Source organism: Macaca nemestrina, chromosome 5 (genome assembly GCF_043159975.1).
Source record: "Macaca nemestrina isolate mMacNem1 chromosome 5, mMacNem.hap1, whole genome shotgun sequence".
NCBI classification, from domain to species: Eukaryota; Metazoa; Chordata; class Mammalia; order Primates; family Cercopithecidae; genus Macaca; species Macaca nemestrina.
The window spans coordinates 43,449,452-43,459,750 of record NC_092129.1 but is presented as its reverse complement, the minus strand read 5'-3'; the positions used below and the strand labels follow the sequence as shown (position 1 = coordinate 43,459,750).

General features: G+C 49.2%; 2 protein-coding genes across 3 annotated transcripts in view; one reads left to right on the top strand and one right to left on the bottom strand.

Moving 5' to 3' along the window:
- Positions 1-283: 283 nt before the first annotated feature.
- LOC105465792 (collagen alpha-1(I) chain) lies at positions 284-9,233 on the bottom strand. The gene is made up of 4 exons (XM_071096114.1): positions 9,090-9,233; positions 4,957-8,935; positions 2,865-3,192; positions 284-1,624 (listed from the first exon to the last, which is right to left on the bottom strand). The coding sequence occupies exons 1-2, from the start codon at positions 9,231-9,233 to the stop codon at positions 8,267-8,269; spliced, it is 813 nt and encodes a 270-aa protein (XP_070952215.1). The 3' UTR covers positions 284-1,624; positions 2,865-3,192; positions 4,957-8,266.
- The window catches only part of LOC105465711 (NHS like 1), a 273,877-nt gene continuing 272,485 nt past the window's right edge, over positions 8,908-10,299 (top strand). For both annotated transcript variants that reach the window (XM_011714290.3, XM_071096518.1), the window contains exon 1: positions 8,908-9,520. In XM_011714290.3, the coding sequence (XP_011712592.2) occupies positions 9,232-9,520 (289 nt within the window). In that variant the 5' untranslated portion in view covers positions 8,908-9,231. The remainder of the gene's footprint in view (positions 9,521-10,299) is intronic.

The following is a 10,299-nucleotide window of genomic DNA, read 5'->3' as shown; positions in this document are numbered from 1 at the left end:
GCTTCTGACAGCTAAAAGAAAAAAAAAAGCAAAACAGAAATTAATGTATAGGTAGAGGAGAAAACTTTATGCTTTTCATCATGAGGAAATGGAGGCCCAGACAAGCTAACGAATTGGTGTAGGGTCAGTCTCACAGCCCTTTCCTTTATAAATCACCCAGTCTTGGGTATTTCTTCATAGCAGCATGAGAATGGACTAATACAATAGCACAGTAGGGTGCTGGTTATTTCCTGTTAGGTTGGTGCAAAAGTGATTGCGGTTTTAGACCGTGAATTTTAAATAATTTATTACTAGGCTCAAACACATCTTTATTAATCAAAATAGAAACCATTACAATCAACACATTTTTTGCCAACAAGAAATAAGTTTGTTTATTCCTATAGCATAACAATCTGTGCTTTGGGGCCAGGCGCGGTGGCTCACGCCTGCAATCCCAGCACTTTGGGAGGCTGAAGCGGGTGGATCACAAGGTCAAGAGATCAAGACCACCCTGTCCAACATGGTGAAACCTCATCTCTACTAAAAATACAAAAAATTAGCTGGGTGTGGTGGCACGTGTCTGTAGTCCTAGCTACTTGGGAGGCTGAGGCAGGAGAATCGCTTGAACCCAGAAGGTGGAGGTTGCAGTGGGCCAAGGTTGCACCACTGCACTCCAGCCTGACGACAGAGTGAGACTCCGTCACAGAACAAACAAACAAAACAACCTGTGCTTCGGGATTCTATGAACTCTTGGAAAGCATTTTCTGTATCCTGCTCCTTGCGGAAGCATTTTCACCACAAAAAGTTGTCAAGATGCTTGAAGTGGTAGTCGGCTGGCGAAGGGTCAGGTGAATATGGTGAATGAGGCAAAACTTTGTAGCCCAGTTCGTTTGACTTTTGAAGCGTTGGTTGTGTGATGTGCAGTTGAGCGTTGTTGTGGAGAAGAACTGGGCCGCTTCTGTTGACCAATGCCGACTGCAGGTGCTGCAGGTTTTTGTGCATCTCATCGATCTGCTGAACATGCTTCTCAGCTGTAATGGTTTCGCCAGGATTCAGAAAGCTGTAGTGGATCAGACCAGCAGCAGACCACCAAACAGTGACCATGACCTTTTTTGGTGCAAGTTTGGCTTTGCAAAGTGCTTTGGAGCTGTTTCTCAGTCCAGCCACTGAGCTGGTTGCCACCATTTTCTGTAAAATCCACTTTTCATTGCACGTCACAATCTGATGAAGAAATGGTTCATTGTGCATACAATAGGAGAAGATCACACTTCAAAATGATGATTTTTAAAAATTTTTGCTCAGGTCATGAGGCACCCACTTACCGAGCTTTTTCACCTTTCCAATTTGCTTCAAATGCCAAATGCCTGTAGAATGGCCGACGTTGAATTCTTTGCAAGTTGTAAGAGGTTCAGCTTGGATGATTGTTCTCAATTGGTCACTGTCAACTTCTGATGGCTGGCCACTATGCTCCTTATCTTCAAGGCTCTCATCTGCTTTGCAAAATGTTTTGAACCATGACTGCACTGAATGATTGTTAGCAGTTCCTGGGCCAAATGCATTACTGATGTTGCGAGTTGTCTCTGTTGCTTTCTCAAATAAGAAAATTGCTCGAATTTGCTTTTTGTCTAATTATCATTTCCATAGTCTAAAATAAATATAAAATAAACAGCAAGTAATGTCATTAGCAAAAAAAAAAAACACACAAAGTGTGAAATGTGCATTAAAATGATGTATAACATAACCACATTTAAGAATGTATTCCAATATCAAATGGCAAATTTAAATAATGCAAAAACTGCAATTACGTTTGCACCAAACTAATACATGCTGTCTTCCTCCTCTTCCTCCATACTTTCATGTCTGAAAAGGCTGATTGATGCAGCATTCCTCAGGTTCCCTTGCCAGCTGGCTTTTGATTGGAAGTCCTTGTTAACAAAGAAGGAATGAGCCTTCTACTAGAGAACATAGCTGTGTTAAGATGCTCTCATGTGGCTATAAATACCTGAGACTAGATAATTTATAAAGAAAGAGTTTTAACTGGCTCTTGGTTCTGCAAGTTGTGTAATAAGCCTGATACTGGGCTCAGCTCCTGGGGAGGCCTCAGGAAGCTTACAATCGTGGTGGAAGGTGAAGGGAGCAGCAGGCACATCACAAGGCCAGAGCAGGAGCAAGAGTTAGGGCACAAGGTGCCACACACGTTTAAATAACCAGATCTTGTGAGAATTCACTCACTGTTGCCAGGATAGTACCACAGGAATGATACTAAACTATTCATGAGATATCTGCCCTCATGATCCAATCACTTCCCACCAAGTCCAACCTCCAACAGTAGGGATTACGTGTCAACAAGGGATTTGGGCAGGGACACACATCCAAACTACATCAATAGTCATAGTTCTATTAAATTGGAAGCTAAGACTCTTAGTTACTTGGGGCTTCTTTTGCTACTGTATGTACTGGCAGATTACTAAGGGGAAATTTTGTCTCTGCCCTCTTCTCCCCACTATTATCTATCTTCTGCTGTGTTTTACCCCAGAAGGCTGATCCCTGTGGGTTACATTACCCAATGGCTTCCACCAATAGAAGATCCAGGCAGGAGACAGAGAAGTGGGAGAGGCAGAGATCTGTCTTCCCTATTCACTGCTTGCCCAAAGTGGAAGCCCTTACAAGGCTTGGGTGACACTTTCTTCACCTTGGCCCTTTCTCCAGGTAGGTTCTGTGCAAAGCAGTCCCTGATACTGTGCCCTTGGGAGGTTAGCTTGGGAGTGTTCATGGGATGACCACTTGGGGTGGGCAAGTGAGAGGATCAGGATTGGGCAGAGTGGGCTAGGATGGCCCTGCAGTTAGTTGTCCCAATTTGGGGCACGTGAACTGGATCTTCATACCTCTGCATAGACCAGTCATTGCATGAGGCTGCCCCAGGGAAAGGGGATATGCTTTCGGGTGAGGAAGTTCCCGTTAGGCAAGAACAGGTCCCAGAGAGGAATCTGGTTGAGACCTATTGGCCCCCGCACTTCCAACTGCTAGTAGATGAGTGCTCCATCCCTGGGGTGGGGAATCGAGGTGATGCTCCCTTCCAACCCTTTGAACCAAGGAGTTGTAAAGGTTTCCTGCTCTTGCTAGTTCCTGAGTGCCTCAGCACCTCTGGTTTTTGTTTCTTCATTAAGTTCTCTTAATTGAATCTTCTGAGTTGATCTGTTTCTTTTCAGGGCCCTAATATAGATAATAAAAAATTATATAAATATATAAATAGAAACACTTAAATGTTCAAAAAGTTTAGTAGTCTAGAATAGAGAGACTTGATCTGGCCTGGGAGGGGAGGGCAAGTTTGGTCAAGGAAGTGACATTTGAACCAAAATCTGAAAAGCTAACTTAACAAAGGAGAGAGAGAAGGGAGAATGGAGGAGGCATTGAATCCATATGGCCCAGATCACAAGGCGGGCGGGGGCAGTACAGGACGAGGGAGACAGGGAATCAGCTTGAGAGAAAGGTAGGGACAACACTCTCTGGGTTTTGTGGACCTCATTTTTGTTAATTCAAAAAGTAATGGAAAAGCTTTACGGATTTTTGAGCTGGGGGAGGGGGACACAGTCAGATAAGCATTTTAAGACAATCTCTCTAGCTAATCAAAGACCAGTGTTATTTTTAATTTGGTGAGAAATTACCACTTGCCTATGTCTGTTAGAAGCAGAAAAGTCTCTTTTTTGTTTACTAGTCTCCAGACTGGCTGGACTGAGGTTTCTACCACTGGGCTAATCCTGCATATAAATGGCTAGTCCTGCATATAAACCACAGTATTTCATGGACAGAAGACTGTTACACGCTATACCCCACAGTGCCTGTTGCATCTTTTTCGCATCATGGCAATTTTTTTTTCCCTAGCAGGTAAGATAATACAAAAAAATGTATTAATCATTAGACTTTCAATTCAGGAACAATTGTACAATATATCAAAAAGTTGGGAAAGAATATAGTTTATACATTCCACTTGTTTTTAGAGTCTTTAAAAAGCACGCAAATGTCCACGATTTTTGGTCTTGGAATTGATTTAATAGAATTTCCCTTTAGATATTAATGAAAAACAGAATGGAGAATGTTCCTCATAATCACACACACACACACACACAAACACACAGCTTAGGCCCCCAGGGCTCCTTTCTGCTTTCTCAGATCCTGATGACTATTGAGCAGAGATGAACAGTCATGGGACAGGGCCCAACTGCTTAACTTAGGAAGTGACATTAAATTCTTCTTGGAAGAAGTTGGCACAATGTTTTTGTTCTGTTTTAGATGTTACTTAATGGGATGTTAGAAGGGAAGTTGTGACTGATGCATCAAGAAATGACAGCTACCAAAATCACTTACGAAATTTCAAAGTAAATAGCTGAGGACTGCTTAGATGCTCAATCACACAGGCTACAAAAGACTCAAGTGACTGCAAATGGAGGAGGGCTTTTGAGAATTTATTTGGACAGGGCTGTGCTGAGAGTCCCACTCTCACCCCACAATGGGCGGGGGCACTGGCATCGAACACCAAGCTGAGTGAGAAGGGCTTCTCCAGGCCTCCCAAGGAGCTTGCTGGCTGCTCCTGGCCAACAGCAGACTGGGCCTGACTCCCATCGGAGGAAGGCCAGCATCCTAGGGCAGCCAGTGGAGGGTTGGCAGAGGGCCGTGCCTGGGAGGTCACTGTGCTATCTTCCAACCACACTGTGTGAGTCTCAGATACCATATGTGGAATCCTCAGCAGGAAGGTCAGCTTGAGGTCATTTTAAAAGGGATTCTTCTGAAAAAGTCTCACTGAAGGGTTGACAGGACCCTGATGCTGAGAGTCTGTGTGGAGGGGACAGAAGGAAAACCAAGGCTGGGGTAGAATAAGCAGCTAGAGAAAATTCATTGCCAGTGTCAGGAAGCATGGCCAAACATTCCCAGTGAGGGCTCACAACAGTGTTCACGGAAGAGTCACTTTCAAATACCCACCAAGCCCAGCGTGGGTGATGCCTTTCCACCAGAGGTCCAGTTCACTACATGCCTTCCTGCGGCCTCCACCCCTCTTTCCCCTTACCATGGCTAGCAACTGGGCCATGGGAGGGTGACATGGGGGAGGAACAAAGCTCCTTGTCCACACTTCTGCCCACAGGGGGCCCCTGGTGGGGAAGGGGACAACATTTTAATTACTGAATTAAGAGCAGGGTTTTTCTCTTAAAGTAACAGGATTTTCTATTACCTGAGAGAATAAACAAGTTACGGGACTGCTTGAGTTTCATTCTGTGGAAGAGGAAGAACTATCCTCATGGAATAGATTATTAAAGGGATAGCAGAAGACTAAAAATTCAGTTGCTTTTATGGACACACCCATGAGTCCTGTTAATTCCATGTGTTGGGTTATATATAGAATTTACATTCTGCTTCTGGAGTAGTGAAATCATTTTATCAAAAAAAATTCTATTGATATTGCCCCAGGATGACAAATTTACAAAAACATGCTTGCCCTCTTTTTATTAGTTTATGTGGCTAAATCATAATTCTTTTCAAACCAATGGGAAAGTCTTTTTTTTTTTTTTTTTTTTTTGAGATGGAGTCTCGCTCTGCCGCCCAGGCTGGAGTGCAGTGGCCGGATCTCAGCTCACTGCAAGCTCCGCCTCCCGGGTTCCCGCCATTCTCCTGCCTCAGCCTCCCCAGTAGCTGGGACTACAGGCGCCCGCCACCTCGCCCGGCTAGTTTTTTGTATTTTTTAGTAGAGACGGGGTTTCACCATGTTAGCCAGGATGGTCTCGGTCTCCCAAAGTGCTGGGATTACAGGCTTGAGCCACCGCGCCCGGCCGGAAAGTCTTAAGGAAACAGAAGATGGAATAAACTAAAGGACAATGCTGGGCTGGGTGCTATGGCTCATGCCTGTAATCCCAGCACTTTGGGAAGCTGAGGCCGGTGGATCACCTGAGGTCAGGAGTTCAAGATGAGCCTGGCCAACATGGTGAAACTCCATCTCTATTAAAAATACAAAATTAGCTGGGTGTGGTGGCAGGCACCTGTAATCCCAGCTACATGGGAGGCTGAGGCAGGAGAATCGCTTGAACTCAGGAGGCGGAGGTTGAAGTGAGCCGAGATCGCCCCATTGTACTCCAGCCTGGGTGACAGAGCGAGACTATGTCCCAAAACAAAAAACAAAAAACCCACAATAGACTGTTAAAGCAATTAGGAAGTAAATGTTACACCTAAGGGACTTGTATCTAGAATATTCAAGGAACTATTACATCTTGATAAGAAATGGACAAAAATTTGATTTAATAATGGCCAAGAATCTGAACAGACATTTCTACAATGTTATCTTTTTTCAAAGATAAACAGGTAGCTGATAAAATCATGAAAAGATGCTCATTATCACTAGCTATCAGGAAAATGCAAATCAAATCCACAATGAGATATTATACCCACTAAAATGGCTGTAATAAAAAATACATTAAAATTAGTGTTACTGAGGATGTGAAGAAACTGGAACCCTCATACATTGCTGGTTGGGAGGTAAAATGGTGCAGTCACTTTGGAAAACAGATTGGCACCATGACTCATCAATTCCACTCCTCGGTATGTATCCAAGAGAAATGAAAACACACATCCACACAAAAACTTGTACACACATGTTCACAGTAGCATTAATCATAATAGCCAAAAAGTAGACACCCAAATGTCCATTAACTGATGAATGGATAAACAAAATGTGGCATATCCAAACAATGGGATATTATGCAGCCTTAAAAAAAGAATCAAAACTGATCCATGCTACTCCACGGATAAACTCTGAAAACATTACACTAAGTGAAAGAAGTCAGTCACAAACAATCACACATTGTATGATTTCATTGATATGAAACCTCTAGAATGGGCAAATCCATAGACACATGAGTGGTTGCAATCGGCTAGTGATGGTTTGGGAGGGAGGGAACTGAGTACTAAAGAGAATTGTTTTTTTGAGACCAGTGTGATTAAAATGTTGTAAAAGTGATCATGGTGATGTTTGCACAACATTGTAAATATACTAAAAAGCACTGAGTCATACACTTTAAATAGGCAAATTATTGTATATAATTTTTTTTTTTCCAGACAGAGTCTGGCTCTGTCGCCCAGGCTGGAGTGCAATGGCACAATCTCAGCTCACTGCAACCTGCGCCTCCCAGGTTCAAGTGATTCTCCTGCCTCAGCCTCCAGAGTAGCTGGGATTACAGGCCCCCACCACTACGCCTGGCTAATTTTTGTATTTTTAGTGGAGACTAGGTTTCACCATGTTTGAGACTAGGCCAGGCTGGTCTCAAACTCCTGACGTCAGGCGATCCGTCCTCCTCAGCCTCCCAACGTGCTGGGATTACAGGCATGAACCACCGTGCCCGGCCATATTATATATAATTTAAAAATGTTATGCATGGTCCACTATATGGGAGTCCCATGATGACAGGGACAGAGCCTGCTTTGCACATTACCTTACCTCTAGCCAGTGTCCAACACACAGGCACTCAACTAGTATTTCTTGAGGAAGCAGCACGCTTTTATACGGTTCCTGATGTTTATCCAGTGTTTCATAAATTGCAAAGCATGTTTTTTTTCACAGACAGCAGCAGTTCCTTTGAGCCTCATAACAACCCCGAAGGTGGTCCGAGTAGGTGATATGAAACTGTTACTGGCCCACATTGTAAAAAATGAGGCGCTGTACAACAGGATAAAGACCAAAACAACAACACCACAACCCGTATCTGTCTACTAAGTTTTATCTGGAGGAGCTCTTTCCCAGGCCCATTTGTCTCCCACTGCTCCTGTGCCCCAGTGAGGGAACGCGCTTCTCATTACAATCAGCGCTGCTCTGGGAGACTGACTCCCAAAATGCCATGAAACAGAGGAGCAAGCAGGGTCAACTGGAAAGCAGAAACCAAAGAACCCAGATTCCTTTTCTGAGCAAACACAGCGATGGGCTAGTGGGATTTTAGCTTGGGGATACTGGACCCAGTCTTCTCAAATACTTCCTACCAGAAGGTTTGTGTTAGCGGGTGTCCCATGACCACGATCTCAATAGCATGTAGCTTACCTATCTTCCAGGCTCCGAATTCAGGGTTCTAGGTTCTAGTTCTCCACCCCTAACTCACATGCTTGGTGAAGAAACCCAGATTAGTCACATTTCAGATTGGACCTTTCCAGCTGTAGTAGCAGGCAGTCACAGGGGGAGTCACCTTGCTGGAAAAAACTCACTGGACGCCCCCTGAAAAGAGGTCTAGAGAAGTTGTTCCGATTCGGACGCTGATTCCTAGTCGGTTACAGAACCCCTGGCCACAGGACATTTAAAGACGTTCTCTTTGAGGTCCACCCGGGCGGCCCAGAAGCGTTGGCCACCTTCCAGAAGGGAAGTGGGAGAGACCGGGAGACCCCGAGGGGCCCGGGGCGTTCCCCGCGGGGCGGAGCGCTCCAGACTGCGAAGCGCTGTGGGCAGGGGCGCAGGTGAGCAGCGCGAGCAGAGTTGGCCGCGGCCGTCCTGGCGCCTCCGCCTCCGCGGCGCCCGCACTGCGCTCCACCCCGGCCCGGGGGGCGGGCGAGGGCTCTGCCCCACCGCCCGGGGGCTGCCAAGGGGAGTTGGGGCGGCGACGTGGGCGTCTGGGGACTGTGCGCCCGCGCCCGCCCCGGCAGGGTGCGCTGAGGCGCCGGGGCCGCCACTGGCTGCGGGCGCTGGGCGCGGCGGCCGCGGGAGCCGCAGGTGGTTCCCGGGCCGGCCCTTTTCTCCTCCCCCTTTCCTTTCTTTCGCCTCCCCTCCCTCTCGCCCGGTGTCGGCGGCACTTCCCTCGCTTCCTCCTCCCTCTCCAATCCGGAGGGAGGGAAGGAGCAGCCAGCGCTTTCCTGCCCGCCTGCAAACTTCAGCGGGACTCGCGGCTCCCCTCGCCGCCGCGGCCGCCGCCGCCCGGCGCTGCCCCTGGAACTTCCTCTAGCCGCGCGGCCCGGGAAGCCCTGCGGGTGGAGGAACGCCGCCGGGCGCCAGGCAGCCGCGGCTCGGACCCAAACCCTGTCCCGCGCCGCCCGGGTGCCCGCCCGCCCGCGCGCCCGTCCGTCCGTCCGTCCGTCCTTCCTGCTCGCCCGGCCTCTCCCTTGCGGGCAGGGGCCGCCAGGCTTCCCTCGGCGCCCCGCCGCTGCCTGGGACTTCCTTTGTGTTGGATGCAGGCTCGCGCCCCGCGCCGACGGGGGGCGGACTGAAGGATCCCGCGCCGCCGGCCCGCCCCCGCCATGCCCTTCCACCAGAGGACCCTGGAGCCCGCGCGGCTGCGCCGGCCCGTGGCGGCGGGGGCCGGGGCTGCGGGCGCGCCTCTCTTCCGCTCGCTGGAGCAGGTCAGCTCGCATACCCTGGGCTGCCTGCTGGCGCAGCTGGCCGACCTGTCGCGCTGCGCCGGGGACATCTTCGGCGAGCTCGAGGGCCAGGCGGCCGCGCTGGGCCACCGCACCGCCGCGCTGCACCGCCGCCTCGACGCCCTGCACGCCGCCGCTGTGCGCCTGGACCCCCGCCGAGTGAAAATCCGTGAGTGGCCGGCGGGCCGGGGGAGGGGAACCGGTCGGGAGGCACCCGGAGAGCTGCTCCCGCCCGCCCCCTGGCGGCCCGGGGTCGGCGCGGGGGCCGCGGAGCCCCGCGATGTCGGGGTCTCGAGTGGGGACCGCCGGACCCCAGCGGGAGGCTGGGCAGGTGGCAGGGGCGCAGAGCGCTCTGTGACTCGGACTCCTGGAGGGTCTTGGCTGCCTCGAGGGAGTGGGCGCGGAGGGTGGGAATTGGGCTGGCCCAGTCCCCCTGTCCGCTACTTCTGTCTGTGTCTGTCTCTGTCTGTCTGTGTGGGAGGCTGAGAGGAGACCGGCGCTGTAGACAGAGGAGGAGCCAAGGCCGTGGGAAAAGGGTCACAGGCAGGTAGCCTGTTGGAAAAGCTAGGGGAGAATATACATTTGGGCTTATAGTAGTTACAGTTTTGGAGACTTCAGGACGATCCGTTTGTAAAACCCTGGGGATGTCGGCGAGCGTTGGGGCTGCTTGCCCCCTCTCTTCCCGCCTCCTACCTGTGTTCTTACCTACTAGCAGAACTATGCAGACTTTAAGGGTTTTCCCATTTGGCGCTGAATTTTCTTTCTTCTCCCAGACCCATCGGCTGTTTGTGATTCAGAAGACCTTGACCTTGAGTTCAGGCTCTGAATCCCATTCATCTTTGTCTGGCTTCCTCCAACTCTGAAAGTCAAGTCTGTGTCCTGACATAGTGATCTCTCCGATCATCCATTTCATTTCAGCAGCTTAACTGGCTCCGGTGAATGAAGCAA